At 42.8% G+C, this 18,982-nt stretch overlaps 1 protein-coding gene across 4 annotated transcripts in view; it reads left to right on the forward strand.

Moving 5' to 3' along the window:
• Nucleotides 1-1,500: 1,500 nt before the first annotated feature.
• The window catches only part of fam118b (family with sequence similarity 118 member B), a 28,171-nt gene continuing 10,689 nt past the window's right edge, over nt 1,501-18,982 (forward strand). For 2 of the 4 annotated variants that reach the window (XM_080543075.1, XM_080543074.1), the window contains exons 1-6: nt 1,501-1,711; nt 3,361-3,444; nt 3,651-3,954; nt 8,690-8,917; nt 14,604-14,732; nt 14,923-15,220. In XM_080543075.1, the coding sequence (XP_080399201.1) occupies nt 1,635-1,711; nt 3,361-3,444; nt 3,651-3,954; nt 8,690-8,917; nt 14,604-14,732; nt 14,923-15,220 (1,120 nt within the window). In that variant the 5' untranslated portion in view covers nt 1,501-1,634. The remainder of the gene's footprint in view (nt 1,712-3,360; nt 3,445-3,650; nt 3,955-8,689; nt 8,918-14,603; nt 14,733-14,922; nt 15,221-18,982) is intronic. The other 2 variants (XM_080543077.1, XM_080543076.1) reach the window with 1 other exon arrangement.

Below are 18,982 nucleotides of genomic sequence, written 5' to 3' on the forward strand. Positions count from 1 at the left end.
TGTACCGTGAGTGATTTTGTGATGTATTACATTGCCTGAGACCGGAAGACTTGCATTGGCTCCCTGAAGTCATGCTAAATGGGCAAACAGTCTTGTGGAAATCAAAATATAATTTGAGTTTTCTCTTCCACCATGAGGAGAGGGATTGTTAGGGATTATTAGGGAGCTGACACCACTTGAGTTAGAGGAAAATACATATCCTTGATCAATATACTTTTTTCGGTCCTACTGAATTAGTCCAAGAATATCCAGCAACATAGGTTAGTCTCCTAGTTTCCTAATGGTGCCATTACAAAATCTCAGCTGCGTGCCACTGTCTCCCAGGAGGTGGTGGTAAACTTTGGTTTGCTTAATAACAGATGCACACAATTGCAGGTCTAGGGAGCAGTTTATGGCAGGCAACAAAACGTCTTATCAGTTGTGTGAGTAGTTAACACAGTCTCCCTCTCTATTGACCAGTGACACAGAGTATCATTACATCTGATGTTCAACTCTCAGCAATCAATGCAACACCATATGCTCATAGGTTATCATTAAGGACTATACCTTCCCTAGAGGGCTGGAGTGAGAGAGTTACTTTGTTACACTGCAACTGCACATAGAATAACTGTCCTTGACATACAGAAATATAGAATAACATTTACACACTTTTTTTCCTAGGGGGGACTTCACGTGTAGCAATAGGAATAGTACAATAGGTAAATGCTGTAGGCATGTACATTACATTTATATTTAAGCCTATAACAGCAGTTTCAAGATTCAAAGTTGTATTGTCAAATGTACTTGGATGTGTTTTCTACCTGTATAAATAAAGATTAAATAAAATAAAAAAATGGATAAAGAGTGACACTATGACACTGCAATGGCAACTTTTTCGAAAACACAGAATACATTAGCAACAGGCCCACAGTAACATCACAATACAGAGTAGTACCCTAGCATCAGACTCTACACGAAATACTACAATGGCATACATGAGGTATGTCTATAATACAAATAGTGTAGATGTAATCCACAGTATGAGAAATAGGCTATGATGACACGTGACTGTACAGTAACCCTACCTGAACGCAGATCAGCCCTATCACCGAACACTCTCATGTCCCATATTCGCACTAAACCTCCCATGCTTTTCTAAATTGCTTATGGCATTTCTTGCCTGTTTGCCTATGCAATGAGTAGCAATTGAGCCTTGTGTACCCACTGGGAAATATGGTTTATATAAACGGTCTATTCCAACACTAAGTCCAATACTGGCGAGACATAGGCCTACAGTGCTGTATGCTGTAGTAGGAGGTCTACTATCATGGTGCGTGTTGTCTTGTTGAAGGGTCAGACCTCTGCTCAGGTCCACGGGTCAGCTCGGCGCGTCATCACTATCAGACCACCGCATGTGAGCAGACAGACAGACAGACAGACAGACAGACAGACAGACAGCGATCAGACCACCGCATGTGAGCAGACAGACAGACAGACAGACAGACAGCGTGTGTCCACAGAGGAGGTCGACTGAGAACATCGAGTAGCTAAATAGATTATTAATAATGACATTCACGCCAGACTCCCTCTGACTTCGCCATGGCTTGTACCGGGGTTTAAAGCAGTGCTGGTTCGTCATCTGCACACGGTTGTACATGAATAGCGACATTAATCAGACGGCAACAGCAGAAGATCTCTCTGAGCAGAAGTACTGTTGGGAATTATCATCAGGGTAAGTCAGTAGCGAGCACGTTATTATTATTATTAGTATTACAAGCACGTTATTATTATTATTATTATTAGTATTACAAGCACGTTATTATTATTATTAGTAGTAGTATTACAAGCACGTTATTATTATTAGTATTAGTATTACAAGCACGTTATAATTATTATTATTACAAGCACGTTATTATTTTTATTATTACAAGCACGTTATTATTATTATTATTATTATTATTACAAGCACGTTATTATTATTATTACAAGCACGTTATTATTATTATTACAAGCACGTTATTATTGTTGTTATTATTATTATTATTACAAGCACGTTATTATTGTTATTATTATTATTATTACAAGCACGTTATTATTATTATTATTATTATTATTATTACAAGCACGTTATTATTAGTAGTATTATTACAAGCACGTTATTCAGTAATGGAGCTGGCTAGATCACAAGACGACATGCTCGACAGCAACGCAACATCTGTTTTACTTGTTGGCGAACTAGTTAACCCGTAGAACTAGTTAACCCGTAGAACTAGTTAACCCGTAGAACTAGTTAACCCATAGAACTAGTTAACCCATAGAACTAGTTAACCCGTAGCGGTGGTTCGAGCTAATGTACAAACATTAACATGTACAAACATTAGATAAGTAAAGTGATCGTCGTTGACTATCTGTCCTATCTGGCCAGGTTACTGTGCTGTGTGTCTGTCATCATAGGCGGCTCACTTTAATAATAATGAGCAAACATCGTTAGCTGTCTAATCCAGATACATTTAACAGTCATCCTTCTTTCCGTGAGTGTTATTACTGTGTAAGCTACTGTAGATGTGTGTTACTACTACAGGACACAACAGTGTAGACCAGGGGTGCTCATTACGTCGATCGCGAAGGTAGTGTGGGTAGATCACACGGCATTGTAAAAAAAAAAAAAAAAGTGGATTTTTTTTTTTTTTTTTTTTTTTCCTGTGTGGTCCAGACGGGACGCCTCCCGTCTGGACCACACAGGAGAGGGCACCACTCAGCCCCGCGCCGCCTCACAACACACACACACACACACACACACACACACACACACACACACACACACACACACACAGACAAGCACACGCACACACACACACACACACACACAGACACAAGCACACACACATGCACACACAGACAGACAGACAGACAGACTGACAGACTGACAGACAGACAGACAGACAGACAGACACACACACACACACACACACACACACAGACAGACAGACACACACAGACAGACAGACAGACACACACACACACTCCGCCGCCCGGAGACGTCGATGGCACCTGGCTTGGCACTGGCCAGTCTGGTGTAAACCACTCAGAGCTCCTGAGTTAATGTTAATGTTAATGGACTACCAGTGTGAATATTTGTTATATAGTTTAATAAATCTCTTCTTTGATTTTTAAACAGTGTAGCGTGGCCTTAATTTGTTATTATTACAGTACATTTTTGTATTCGCAGCAATGGCAATATGTTTCATTTGGTTGGTAGATCTTGTTGAGCTGGTAATTTGAAAAGTAGCTCACAAGCCTAAAAAGTGTGAGCACCCCTGGTGTAGACAGTATTACATGGTTAGCATGTATGAGGCTCTGATGATCATTGTTGTGCTTCAGGAGCCGGATGGCCTCTGTTGTGAAAACTGAGAAGCGACCTGTTGCTGACACTCAAGATGTCGACTCAAACTCTAAAAAACCCAGGTAATCAAAACCGACGGGTCATTTTGTATTCCTGACTTCACGTTAAACTTACTGTGTTAGTTTCTATATGTCTAGTCAGGAACCATTGTTGATTGTTCCTAATAGTCTGTGTCTGATCAACCTAGCTCAAAGTTCAACCTAGATTTTAGTTGAGACAGCAGCTGAGTACGCATGCCAAACTTTGTTTAACCTTCATGTTGTCTAAGGATTTGGGCACCAACATTGGAACCATCACTCAATCTCTGCCTGCCCCAAAGGAAACTGCTGCCCAGCCTGAAGACCAAGCGGGCCCCCGAGCTGGTCCTGGTGATTGGTACAGGGGTGAGCTCGGCTGTGGCCCCTCAGGTCCCCGCGCTCCGTTCATGGAAGGGCCTGATTCAGGCTTTGCTGGACGCTGCAAACGACTTTGACCTTTTGGAGGAAGAAGAGAGCAGGCGCTTTCAGAAGAGCCTCGCGGAGGACAAGAACCTTGTCCACGTGGCCCATGACCTCATCCAGAAGCTCTCCCCGGTAAGGCTCGTGTTTGTGTACTTGTATACACACACGCACACACACACACACACACACACACACACACACACACACACACACACACACACACACACACACACACACACACACAAGTGTTTCCCCCTTGCATGGATCTGTTTTGCTCTGTGTAAAACCTTTTGGCTATAGATTGTTGGGGGTAATGGCAACCATGGATGTGGGTTGTTGGGCCTCTGCACCGTGCCTAAGAAAACATCTGGAGGAAACACCAGCACACACATTGACAGCCTATTGGCTCAGACCATTGACTTTCATTTCAATCTATTAGCGTATTTGTCATAGAAATCCTAGCTGTAGTTACAGTGGCACATTTTTTGTTTTAGCACTATCTAATGAAAACAATTAAATTAGAAATGGCTGATTTTACGTTCACTATGCCCTTATCATGAATTGTACCCTGGTTACCCGACTGTTCAGATTTTCAACCACACTACTACATTTAACTACTACTACTACTACTACTTATTTAACACTTCTCTATGTATTATCTTGTTAAATGTTTTATTTATTTTCTATATAAATATATTTTATCATTTTTATTTTCTTATTATCCTCCTCTTGCTGTATTTTTCTTTTAATGCTGTATGTAAAGCACATTGAATTGCTTCTGCATGAAATGTGCTATACAAATAAACTTGCCTTGCCTTGCCTTGTTTTGCAAGGCAATGACAAGTTGGCAAAAGCAGCCATGGTATGCAGGCTAACTCAACAGCATTTTTTAGGCCTGTTATTTCTTTCGATGGGGGAAAGAATCCCTGCAGTGAATATCCTCCCATTGATTTCTCTTAATAAGTCAACGAACCAATGGACCGTGATTAAATTATGGAGAAATTCAAGGGTGAAAACATTTTGGGATTTCCGCATCCGTCCATTTCCCTCATACCAGTTGAGCTCAATCCAGAACCAGTTAATGTGGCCTTAATACCATTTGCCTATTGTGTTAGTCATGTCTCATCGCACCTTCACCACTGCTAAAAAATGCTTTGTTTCAGCAGCCAACTTGTTATCATAAAGGGGACAAACAGTGCACTGTGGGTTTATCCAGCGTTGTTATTTCGGTCCACAATCATGCCGACACTGGACCTTTGCTGTTGGCTATGGATTTGGGAGGCTTTAATGTTTTAATAGGGCTGCTGCCTTGTTAAAAACAAGTTTTGTAATCACAGAATAATGCAAAGCCAACCCCCTAGGCTCAGCTTCAGACTATTGAATGACAGATCGCTCCATCAGACTGAATAGCTCACAATATGAGACATGATCATTAAGTGATTACACATCCATTGACTCTTTGGTAAATCTTTTTTTACCCAACACTAGTACACAAGAAGACATACAATAGCTATCTGTTGGTGTCTCTTATCAATGCTGCTAGGTTATTTCAAGTTGTATGTAGCCTAATTAGCAAGTACAGAAAGTGTCACATTTTGGAGAAGACTATGTTGAAAAAAAGTTTTAGGGAAAGGAAACATATTCAAGACAGGACACTTTCCTAGCTTCTGTGTGTATAAATGGGAATTGTCATTGCTTGTTTTGTTGTTGGGGATATTCTTGCCTGTTAACATACTGTATTCTCATGAGAACAAACGCTGCAATGAGTAGCTAGAGAAGCACTGGCCTCGACTATAAATAAATAAAAATAATGACATTTTGGTTGTCAAAAACGAGATGAAATGAAATTGGACTTGGATGAGTTTTTTTGAGTGATGTAGGTATCATCAGTTTTGTCCAATAAAAAGCATGCATGACAATTCTAAGACGGTCATTGCAACGTTGCAATACTGTTATTGGTGGAAAAGGCGCTGAGCAGAATCACTGATCTACACATTACCTGCTGAAATAACCACCGATTGTGTGATAAATATCAGCGAATCTGCTTAGTGATCCTTTTAAACACAGAGCTTGTTTTATGCATTGATTACTGCCATTAATATGCCCTGAGTGTGTATTGTAATCTTTTACAGAGTAATGTGTTTTAGGTGTTGGGCTGAATAGAAGAGAATTGTGCGATAGGTAACCATCCCTCCAAATTGCGTTGTTCTCTCAAACAAAAAAGCCTGGTCTCACCTAGGTTATGTGATAGGATGCTACACAGTAGAACATGTTGGTAAGACAACGCTATGTTTGCACACATGGAAGTTTTATTATTTATGTTTACTATGGGTTAATGAGGCAATACACATGTGACAGACTACAATGTGATTAAAATGAAATGGCAATAAGTTGACTAAAATGGCCCATATTCTTCGCCCATTTGACAATAACTAGACTAAATAATTATTCAAATGAAACAAATATAACTAAAACTTGGTTATTTTACAATCGAAGAAATGTAGGCTAAATCACTCTGGATAAGGACATACTCCTGGCACCTAATGTCAGCTAATCAGACTAATCTGAAAACTAGACTCTAAGATAATGTGTGTGACCTAAATCCTCTCAGGCTGTTGAATGACCGAGGCAAACCATTAGGCCTATATCAACAAATTGGTTGAAGTTAAACAATATTTCTGGTCAGATTTGGCTTATATAGATACAGGCTTATGCCTCTACCTCAACCTCAGGCTCAGAGAATATTGCGTATACAGTTATATCATAAGTCCCTAGACAAAAGAACAATGTAGTTGCTAAGGACGACAACGGCAGGGTAGTAGATGATTGCTCTCTGGGTAATGAGTTTCTTCCTGGGAACTCACTAGATCTCTACTCTCTGGTGTACAACGGCCTGTTTCTCTGGTCTAAGCTCACCACGGAGTGCTTTCTCTGCTATTCTTAGTGGCCCTTCTCTCTTCTTCTCTGTTTTCCAACAGCCACTGTCAGTAGAGTGTGCTTACCCAGGCTAAGCTCAGTATAATGAGATTTATCCATTAGAGACACCCATAATCTGATCGCCATTGCCACGGCACTACACACAGCCCTCACCCACCTTGATAAGAGGAACTCCTATGTGAGGATGCTGTTTGTAGACTACAGCTTGGCATTCAACAGGCGGCTGTGGCGCAGGAGGTAGAGCAGGTGTCTAATGATCGCAAGGTTGGCAGATCAGTGGTTCGCACCCCGGCTGGCCACATGTCGAGGTGCCCTTGGGCAAAACACTGAACCCCAAATTGCTCCCAATGAGCGGGCCGGCGCCTTACATGGTAGTTTGCCTCCATTGGTGTGTGAATGGGTGAATGAGAGGCCATTGTAAAGCGTTTGGAATAAGGTGCTATATAAGTCAGTCCATTTAACACAATAATCCCCTCCAGACTCTGCAACAAGCTCAGGGACCTAGGCATCAACCCCAGCCTATGCAACTGGATCCTACATTTCCTGACGGACAGGAAACAGGTGGTGAGAATGGGCTCTAAGACCTCCGCCCCCCTGACCATCAGCACAGGAGCCCCCCAAGGCTGTGTTCTTAGCCCCCTTCTCTACTCCCTGTACACCCATGACTGCGTGGCCACTCACAGCTCCAACACGGTAATCAAGTTCGCCGATGACACAACAGTGATTGGCCTGATTAGTGATGGCGACGAGACGGCCAATAACCTTTCCCTCAAAGCCGACAAGACCAAAGAGTTGGTGGTGGGCTTCAGGAAAAAGAGGCAGACTCAAGACCCCATCACCATCAGCGGGTCTGCTGTAGAGAGGGTAAACAGCAGTGTTTCCCCTACAATTGCCTTGCCAATTCCCCCCAACGGGACCCCCCGCCTCCCAATAAAAAAAAATAGACCCCAAACATCTGACAAGCAGGCTAAAATATCTGCATTTTTTAAACGCACCCAACCCGAACCTGGCGACAGTGGCAAGCCCGTGGGCTCGTTGGTAACGTTAGTCCGCCAGTAGTCTCGCGCTGTGCCAGCGCTGGAGAATATTATTATTTTAGCGCGAGTGAGAGTTTTGGCAGGGTGAGATGTCTGCAGATGAAAGTAAGCAAGTTCAAACGTTAGCAAATATAATTGCTGAGTGTTCTGACAGAGAAAGTTGGTTCAAATTGGTCGTTATTGTTGTGACTAGAAAGTGTCTTATTATAGTTCCATGGTGTGAATAGTGTCAAAGAAAGAGCTAACTGGATGCACTTTATTATTTTAGTTAAAGTATGCAATATTTCTTATCCTGCTAGAATTGGGCTTTATGGTAATACTATAATGGTATATTTGCAGTACATGGACAGTGGATTGAAGCATTGGAACAAATCCTCACTCATTGGAAATGTCTGTTTTTTGCTGATTGTTGTTTTATATACTGCTTATTTTATTATTGATTGCGTATTTTGCTGCAATGCCAATGTCTAATGAATGATTGATGTAATAAAAGCGATTCTGATTCTGATTCTGATAACAGCCACTCAAACAGCCTGCCCTCAGGCTCTCTTTTCCATGCATTGAAACTGTTGCCGCTGTGCAGTATGCTACTGAAGGCAGCTAACTAACTAATACAATATGCTACTGAAGGCAGCTAACTAACTAATGCAGTTTGGATAGCTCATCAGTAAAAAAGAAAAATCCCACTTTTTTTTTCACATGATGAGGAGGTAAATTACAAGTGTTTTAACCCATGTCAGGTTACATGGTTGGGAAACGCTCCTTGCCCTATACATGAAAACCATATATTGTCATAAATATAGCTATTTGATCCTTCAAAATCCAGCAATTTCAAGTTGAAACATGGAACACACCCACTTATCCCTATTTGTTCTGCTTCTATGTCATTGTAGAGAACGGGCAACGTGCGTTCCACTTTCTTCAAGGACTGCCTGTACGAGGTGTTTGATGACCTGGAGTGTAAGATGGAGCATGCAGGGAAGCATCTCTTGCGCTCTGTACTGCAGCTGATGGAGAGCGGAGCCCTGGTTCTCACCACCAACTTTGACAACCTGCTGGAGATCTACGCTGCCCACCAGGGCACCAAGCTGGAGTCTCTGGACCTGACAGATGAGAAGAAGGTAGAAACACTGCAGATTCTTCACTGGGAGATAGTAGCCTAAATCCTTTCTTTTTAGGGTCTATTCTCTTTTCCTAGCATAACACTGTACGCACGTGGATCTGTGTTTTATGGCGTATTCCAGCGCATATTCTAATGTCAGCCCATACATTACATTTTGCGTGTTTAGGGCAGAGAAACACACATTTGAAGGGTGTGTCTCCTGAACATATGAGACACATTCTAATGCTTTGGTCCTCTTGTCGGGATCTGATGATGTAATGATCAGACATCTCTTTCGAAAAATATTAATACATTTCCGCGTTGTTGAAAATCAAAGACACATCTCTAGTCAACTAACCCAGCTTGTTTTGTGAGCCTGCTAACAATGTAAAGTAGTGTTATAGTTAACTAGTGAAGGATCTTCTTGTCGATAATGATGGAATGGATCAATCTATAGAGGATTGTCGTGATCTTAAATGCATTGTGTAATCTCTGGATAGATCAGGTGTGCAGCAAATACAAAGTGACAAGGATATTCAACACGGGTCATAAATGATCACTCAGGTTTATTAAACAGAAGGAACTGCATACAAAATGAATGTCTTCTGGCATCTGAGATCAGCATTAGACAATCACACAACGGTCAAGGATGGTTTATCAACACATTTCCCTCTGACCAGCCCTGGCGCAGTGCCCCTGGGAGTCAGATAAGGGGCCTCATTTATAAAAAAGTACTTGAACGTCATCTTTGACTTTCACGTAAGCACATTTTTCTAAACGGACGTAAGCATTATTTATAAAACGGGCTGAGATGGTTTAAAGTTGCGTACGTGCTTCCTTCTATAAATACCAAATATACTTGGAATTGAACGCAGGTGAATGAGGTTTGTATTAACGCCCTGTGATAGAGGCTCAATTATAGCGGCTGAATTAAGCCAAGTGCTATAATATAGGGTAGGCGTTCGTCTGGAAGCGGGAGAGGGCAGAGAAGGGTGGCTTCTCGGTAAGTTGCATTTGTAACGTTTGATCATGACAACTAACAAGGCAGTAGGCTACTCAAGTTGTAAAAGAAAATCAGGGGGGATGTTGGATTTTATCATATGAGGACAATTTTAGCATCCCCTCAGCGTCAGTGACTTCAGTGTCAGTAAAAATGTCATTGCATGTGTGCGTGCCCCCTTGGAATGGAATGGAATGGACTTTATTTGTCATTGCTACAGTACAGGTACCAAACAACGAAATTTAGGAGGGGTGGCTCCCCTGGTGTTAGGAAAGGGGAAAAAAAACACATTTTAGAAAAAGCATAAAATCACAAGAAGGAGCTGGTTTACATCAATAAAGGCTATGTACATAATCCACTGTACTATACTGCACAGATAGTCAACTAGGGTTGTCATATTGCACAAAAGTATTTTTTCACGTTATTTTAAAGTGTCACAGTTTGCAGGCTTGAAATGTACATGTTTGTGCCTCAGCACTAGCTGCCATACAATCCGTCCGGACTGTCCTGGGCCCAGAACTTAGGCCTTTGCTGTGTTCAGGGCCTTGACGGCCCTGTGGTAGAAGCAGTTCTTCAGTCTGTTTGTCTTAGCGGCCGGGGTCCTGTACCTCCTGTTCGAGGGCAGCCTGATAAAGTGTACGTGCCCAGGGTGGGTCGGGTCCCTGGAGATCTTGGAGGCCTTCCTGAGACAGCGTGTGTTGTACAGCTCTTCCAGAGAGGGGAGGGGGGCGCCGGTGATCTTCTGTGCTGTTCTCACGACTCTCTGTAGCGCGTTTCTCTCCGCTGTTGTGCAGCTGTGGAACCAGTTGCAGATGCCGTAGGTGAGGATGCTCTCCACTGCGCCGTGGTAGAAGGCCACCAGTATCTCCTGCTTGTTGTGTTCTTTCCTGAGGCATCTCAGGGTGTATAGCCGCTGTTGTGCCCTCTTGATGGTGCCTTTTGTGTTGTCCTTCCAGGCCAGGTCATCCCGCATGTGATGTCCCAGGAATCGGAGGGTTGAGACTCTCTCCACGCTCTCTCCGTCGATGAGCAGGGGCTGGATCTCAGACTTTTTCCTCCTGAAGTCTACGATGAATTCCTGGGTCTTTGACTTGTTTAGCAGCAGGTTGTTAACCTTGCACAGCTTGCTCAGTTGCTCTACCTCATCCCTGTACGCCGCCTCGTCCCCCCCCGAGATACATCCCACCACGGTGGTGTCGTCTGCAAACTTTACGATGTAGTTGCTGGGGTGGACGGGGGTGAAGTCGTGGGTGTAGAGGTTGTAGAGGATGGGGCTTAGCACGCAGCCCTGGGGGGACCCAGTGCTGAGGCTGAGGGCTGTGGAGGTGTGGGGGCCCACCCGCACCCTCTGGGGGCGGTCGGTCAGGAAGTCCTTGATCCACGCACATATAGAGTGTGATAGACCCAGGTCTAGTAGTTTGGTCACTAGCCTGTCTGGAAGGATGGTGTTGAAGGCGGAGCTGAAGTCCACGAAGAGCAGTCTCGCGTAGCTGTTTCCCCTCTCCAGGTGGGATAGAGTGGCGTGGAGAGTCGTTGCTATGGCGTCCTCTGTGGACCTGTGGGCTCTGTAGGCGAACTGGTATGGATCCAGGTTGGGCGGGAGGCGTGTGAGTATGTGGGCCCGGACTAGTTTCTCGAAGCACTTCATGATGATTGGTGTGAGTGCCACCGGGCGGTAGTCGTTTAGGCAGCTCACCGTGCTTTTCTTCGGGACTGGGATGATAGTTGAGGTTTTCAGGCAGGGTGGGACGGTGGCCTGGGAAAGGGACTGGTTAAAGATGTTGGTGAAAACCCCGGCCAGCTGGTCGGCGCAGTCTCTCAGCACCCGTCCCAGGACGCCATCCGGCCCCGAGGCTTTCCTGGGGTCCACCGCCTTCAGTACGCGTCTCACCTCATGCTCTGTGAGGGTGAGGCTGCTGAGAGCTGGAGAGAGTGGTGTTTGTGTTGCGGTTACCTCCGTTCGCCCCTCGTCGAACCGGGCGTAGAAGGTGTTCAGCTTTCCCGCCAGCAGGGGGTCGTCGTCTGCGGCTGTGAGCCTGTTGGCTCTGAAGTTTGTCATCTGCTGAACCCCCTGCCACATCCGCCTGGAGTCGTGGCTCAGGAGGCATTCCTCAATCTTCTCTCTGTGCTCTGCCTTGGCCGCTTTGATGCCGCGCTTTAGGTTGGCCCTGGTGGAGCTGTACAGCGGTGTGCGCTTCCCTGCGAAGAAGGCGTTGTCCCTCTCGTTGATCAGTTTTTGGACCTTCCCAGTCATCCATGGCTTCGTGTTGGGGTAGACCCGGACCCGTTTGTCCACGGTGACTGAGTTGGTGCAGTTCACTATGTGGTTCAGAACCGACGACGTGTACTGTTCCAGGTCCTCATGCTCATATTCCTGCCATAGGGTGTCATTTAGGCAGATCTGCAGTGGAGCGGACCCTTCTGGCCAGGTTCTGACAGTCTTAGTGGTGATGGGAGCACTTTTCCCCATTGTAGTGTATGCAGGAATCAGGAGGATTGACACATGGTCAGACATGCCTAGATGAGCTAGCGGACTAGCCTTGTAAGCACGTTTGATGTTGGTGTATACCTTATCCAGTGTTTGCACCTTGAAATAGCAGTAATACCACGTTCATTGATAAATGACATAACGTATGGAAAGAGGGGAGGGCAGTTTTAGAAGGGGGACGATTTTGACTGTTTTCATCCCGCCTCAACTCGAGTGCTGCTTATACTGTAATAATATAATGGTCTTATTCTTATCAGGTGACATTGAAAACATGTTTGCGAACTCCCAGACACCGGAGAAACTCCAGTATAATTTAGCGCTTGGCCGGGCAAGGTCCGTTGTGGAATGCACTATGCACGTTGAAGGGGAGATAGACAGCTCCGGAGGGATATAAAGAAAGACTGAAATACAATTCCCTTTAAATGTTGAATTAAACTCATTTTCTCGGCAGATAACAACATCGTTAATTTTATTACGAGCCACTTAAACTTCGCATGAATTACAGTAGGCAACGTTTTTCCAGTGCGGCTCACATGCCTGTAATAACTCCGCATAACCAGTAGGTAATGTGCGTAAGCAAATGAATACTCGACGTAGAGCTACGATCGTTTCCACGGTCAAATTGACTCACGTTGAAATTGTATAAATCACTACGTTGACGTGGTTTTCTACGTACGACACGGGTAAGATCAAAATTTGATCTAAGCACGTTCTATAAATGAGGCCCAAGGTCTGCCGAAATGCAGGCTAGTCTGTCTAAACATGACAGACAACCGCAGAGCAGCGTGACCCCTGTACTACCACATAGATTATATTTAAGAAATACACCAATATCTAACACTAGGTAGCAGTGGGGAACCATTTTGTTGCAGTATTTCGTCACATATTATGTGCAAAATCTCTGCGTTCCCTGCTCGCTGAAGAGGCTGTATTGGATTGAAATAGCATCTTTTGCTATCAGTATTTATGGATGACAGTTGATTCGGCCCGAAAAACAGACAGTTGATTCGGCAAAAAAAAGCATATTGTATGTGCACTGTGAATGAGACGAGCATTGAGTGATGACTGCCTACTGCCAAGTCTTACAATTACAGCAAACATGTGACAGCTGCTGGCGGAAGGGAAGCCGGCAGCCGATTTAATATTCAGACTTTTTTGGGGAAAAGTTTAAATGCATTTCAGTGTTGTTGAAAATCAATGACACACTCGTTAGTCAACTAAAACAGCTTGTTTTGTGAGCCTTGCTAACAATGTAAAGTAGTGTTATAGTTAACTAGGTAGCAGTGGGGATTACTCACCCAATCCATTGCATTGCAATATTTTGGCTTGACTAGCGAGCCTGTGATGTGATTTTCAACAACGTTGAAATGTATTTCTGTGTTTCTAAATAAAAGTCTGAACATTTTGATTGGTGACTTTCACCAGCCGCTGTCACAATGTGTACATCTTTCATGAAATGAGGAAGTATTACGTACCATAAAGTATATACAATTTCAAACATGTAATTGTTATAATTATCATTTTACATTTTACACGAATAAGCATACAAGCATGAATAAAAAGCAACATTTATTTAATTTATGCAATGGTAGAAAAATTGGCAAAATAAATGTAAAACTGCCGGTACGCACTCGGTATTCACTATTCGGCCAAGTGTTTTCCTTCATTTCGGTTTCGGCATCGGACAAGAATTTTCATTCCGGTGCATCCCTAGTTGATTCAACAATAGACTATCTGTATGAAAGAGTATTTTGTCTGTGGTACATATAGTATGCATGTGGTGGGGTCAAAGACCCAACTTCCCTTAAAGATTCATGGTTTTATCAATGTTTGTCTTTGATTATGAATAGAACTATCTATTCTTCCTAAAGCAGAACTAAAACATTGTTTCCATGATGCCACTGCAATTTAGCATGATGTAGCCGCCTAGCCCCAGTTCATTACCCAGGGTTAACATGGATTCTTATTTACAACGGGTTTGTTGTCCTAAACTAATCCACAAAAATCTACCTAAATGTTTCTCTATATTGCTTTTTAGATTAATGCATTTATGCCCTGTCTCCATCAGGACTAATATCCGTTTACCAGAAATGTACCTTATATTTATATATATATATATATATATATATATATATATATATATATATATATACACTCCCTGCCCAGTGAGAACAGGGTTGGGTTTGGTTTGTGAAATGTGTGTTTCTGTTCGTGTAGGTCTTGGAGTGGGCTCAGGAGAAGAGGAGGCTGAGTGTTTTGCACATTCATGGTGTCTATACCAATCCCAGTGGTATTGTACTGCACCCTGCTGGCTATCAGAATGTACTAAGGAACACTGAAGTAATGGTGAGCATTTAGGCAGGCACAAGCAGCTATACCCATGTCAACAGAAAATCTATTCAGATGACCTTATAAAGTAATCTATGTGTTTAGGCCTAAATTAAGGGTTATTACTTGGCTATTGGCTTATGTTTCATGTTTACACTAACTGATGTCAAGACCCACTAATGCAATGCAAACTGTCTTGGATTGGTAGAGAGAGATCCAGAAACTCTATGAGACCAAGTCCTTTGTGTTCCTGGGCTGCGGGCGCACTGTGGATGACACCACCTTCCAGGCACTCTTCCTGGAGGCGGTCAAGCACAAGTCTGACTTGGAACACTTCATGCTGGTGCGGCGTGAGGACGTGGGCGAGTTCAAGAAGCTCCGGGACAACTTGCTGGACAAGGGCATCAAGGTCATCTCCTATGGCAACGAGTATGCCGACCTGCCCGAGTACTTTGAGCGGTTGGCTAACGAGATCTGCACCCGTGATGTGGCAACTAATGGCTGGGGTAAGGAAGCCCCTACATTTCTAGGAAGAGGTTGCAAGCAATACTGGTGGACCATATGTGACACCAGCTGGTGAAATCATAAATCATTTGCAGTAATCTTTCAGTTTTACATCTGAAACTACAGATTGTAAGCTTTCAAATGATGTGTCATTGAAATCGGGAAAAAATTCAAGACGACAGAAGTATTTGAATGTTGGTGCATCTCAAGAATGGGAATGGGACAGAATGGGAGAAACGTGACTAATGAAACCGCAGCTACAAACGCTGCTAACAGCTAGCGGCTAACAGTGGTACATCGCTACGAACATCTAACTGTGTTTTTATAACATCACAACATGCTGAGAGAACATGGAAATGCTAAAAACACATAACTACACATAATTAGATGAACACACAGTCCTTGCTTTTGAACACGTCCTAAAAAGAAAGTATGTTTACAAGTCATTATCACTTACCAGTAGCCTACGGCAAACGAGAACAGAGAATCCAATCCACAAATTATAGGTATTTAGTGATCGTTAAACTGTTGTATATTATATCGAGTGGGTATTTTAAAACTTCAAGTTGCGTCTTATGAAAAAACCAGATATTATTGACACAATAAGTTTCACTTTCACTTTGATTCTGCCATTTGTTTGTGGTTTCACCAGCGGGCCGGCCGTCACATGTATGTGATGTGTGTTTGGGAGGAACTGTAGATTACATTTAAAATGTTTATTCACATGAAAAAAACATGAAACATTCACAAGTATTAACCTTTATTTCATACCTTCATAAGTATTGGAAACAGGAAGCATTTTGTCAAAGCATTTTGACCTAAAAACAATCAGGAAATGAAATGCATGTAATTCAATTGGATTTAAATCTGAAGATTGACTTGACCTGTCAAGAACTTTCTGCTTTTCGGCCCTAGAAAAACTTGTACTCGAGCAGACAATAATGTTACTAGCTGTGTTTCCATAAAATGTCAAGCGAATTTTAAGCAAACTTTTGAAAGTTCACAAAAAATAAGAAGAAAGAAAATGTGAATTATGCACTTTTTTTTCCATTAACTGGTTTGGGGAGAATAATCTAGGCTACATAAAGCGTAATTTCGTCAGAGGATGGCGCGGTATAGGCTACTTATACAGTATCATGAGGCACAAACTCAAATCCTCTCCCCTCCTCTCTTTAACTCTCCTCTTCTCTCCACTCCTCCTCTGCCATCCTCCCTGTCTGTAAACATACAACTTTCTCCCTAAACTGGGAATAAGAACAACTGTCTCCCTAAACTGGGAATATGAACATCAAAACCATGTTGTCTAGTGACATTGCAGCAGAACAAGTGGCCTTAATCATATAAGACACAAGAAAGACAAATTCCGTGAAGACGCAGACAGCGGAAACAGCTGATTCATGTCAGTTTCCATCTATCTTTTTGTGCATTAACTCTGATTCGCAAAAGGCAAAAACCACCTCAAGCGAGCGTACAAACTTTTTTTGAGAATTAAGCCCTGTCCGGACGGCATATAAATTACCTGAGGACCTCTGTAATATTTTTTTACCCTAGGACCCCAGTGATTTTAATGACCGATCCGGATGGAATAAAAAATCTCCATGCATGTTTGCGTTTCGCGTGCAAGCTGCCATTTAACATCACAGAAGAAGAAGCTGTTCCCGCCGGATATTTTGTCAGACCCACAACACAACGCACGTGTAGCAACAACAAGTCATTTGATTGGACAAGAGGCATTCCATGACTGCTGATCAGATTTCCGGAGCGAATTTACGAACGCAGCCGACACCACTCGTAGACTCGGTTTTTTCATAACACGAAACGTTTTAAAGTACCCACTCGATATAATAAACAGCAGTTTAACGATCACGAAATACTCATAATTTGTAAATACTTTCGTTTTGGGATGTGTTCGCGTTTGGGGCTGTGTGAGCATCTAATTATGTGTAGTTATGTGTTTCTAGCATGTCGATGTTCTATCAGAATGTTTTGATGTTATTAAAATTAAGATGAATGGCTGAAATGGCGCAAAGCGGGGAAAAACAGATACGAGATCTAAAGTCTCGAACGATTATATAATATTTCAAAACAAACTTTAACTCCCCGAGGGCTCATTCATTCATTCATTCATTCATTCATTCAAGGACCTTCGCCTGTACAGGGGTGTGGAAAACGAAGGTTTCTGCCGAATGCTGCTAACACTGGAACCACGTTATGAAATATCAGTTAACAGATATTGGGATGTATCGTTGATGAATTTTCTCTTACAATGTATAGATTATCGGGGGGTAATATTGTACGGTTATCAATACGTCAGTTACCTTGCGATTCCCACCCCTAACTTCATCCCTGTGTGTTGTCAGACACCGTGATTTATAGAGTGCTAGATCCAGACCATACAAACTGCACAGTTTACAAGCTAATGTTAGGTAAATTCGCTAGAACTGGTTCAGAAGAAGAAATCAGTCCATCGTCACTTACATCGTCGTCGTCGATTAACCTTTTAGGTGGTTTGGTTATCCGATAGTGGAGATTCAAGGGAGTTAATAATGTCATCCACATCCATTGTTTGCACAGAGCTACCCCGGTCAAAACGGTAAATTCTAGTATTAATATCGCGCAAAATCATGCAATGCGTACCAATTACTGACATGTAAATCCGGACGGTAATAAAATTACCTGAGGACCTCAGGGTTTGCTGAAACACAGTAGGTAATTCCAGCCGGAATAATTACTGGGGTCCCCGGAGTAAATCACTGACATGGTCGGTCCGGACGGGATAAAAATTACCGAATTACCCCAGGTAAAACATATATTACCGAGGTCCTCAGGTAATTTATATGCCGTCCGGACAGGGCTTTAGAGGACGTTTTTTCAGTAGTGTAAGCCGATCAACAGAATTGAGTTAATTGAGTCGTCACTTACAAGCGAGTTTGTTTAATCTCAACGAGACGTCCTTGATATAACTTCTTAAGATAAAATGATCTAATCAAATATTAGGCACCACTACTGAACTGTTCTTTAAGATAATATTTATTCAAGCACATCAGCAAGCAATAATAGTTCATTTCCATGGAAAAGTGGTCCCATCTAGTTTCACCACCGCAGGCCAGTATCAGCTAGCCGTCAATAGGTTAACTACAGAAGCTTCACCAGACAAGAACCCAGTTTCGCCTTGATACATAGTACTTATACATTTTGATTTAACATTTGGGGCTGGGCTGTCCCTCCTCCCCCTATCTGGTAGTTTTTAATTGTCAGCATTAAATCTGTTGCAGCTGTGACCATTTGATTAGTAAGCAAGTGTTTTAATTAGTTATGTGGCCTTCAACTCCTTTCGGTGTGTGTGCGAGTGATCTGTGTGTTATCGTTAGTGTATACGTTAGTCATGGTGAGAGTGGTTGCACACTTTGTCAGCAACTGTATCCACCTGTGGGAGCAGCCTAGTCTTGCGCAACGTTAGACACACACACATTCTGTTATGTTTTTAAGAAATCAGTAAGCATTAACAAATCAGTAAGCATATGTGTGGTGGCCTGGGAAAACCCTTCACATGGTGGCATTTTGACATTTTCATTTTTTAATATTTCCATAAATTAGAAGTTCTCAGCTATTCATAACTGGTTGAATGACTGAGATAGCCCTTTATTTTAAAAAGTTATGAGCATTTTAATGTATCATGTCAAAAAAAGGGAAAGATGAGAAATGCTGCCCCCATGCTGCCCCCGACTCCTTTCTCCTCCGGGTCGGGGGAGGAGCCTATGCAG

The sequence above is a fragment of the Nansenia antarctica genome, assembly GCF_963989245.1.
Source record: "Nansenia antarctica genome assembly, chromosome: 12".
NCBI classification, from domain to species: domain Eukaryota; kingdom Metazoa; phylum Chordata; class Actinopteri; order Argentiniformes; family Microstomatidae; genus Nansenia; species Nansenia antarctica.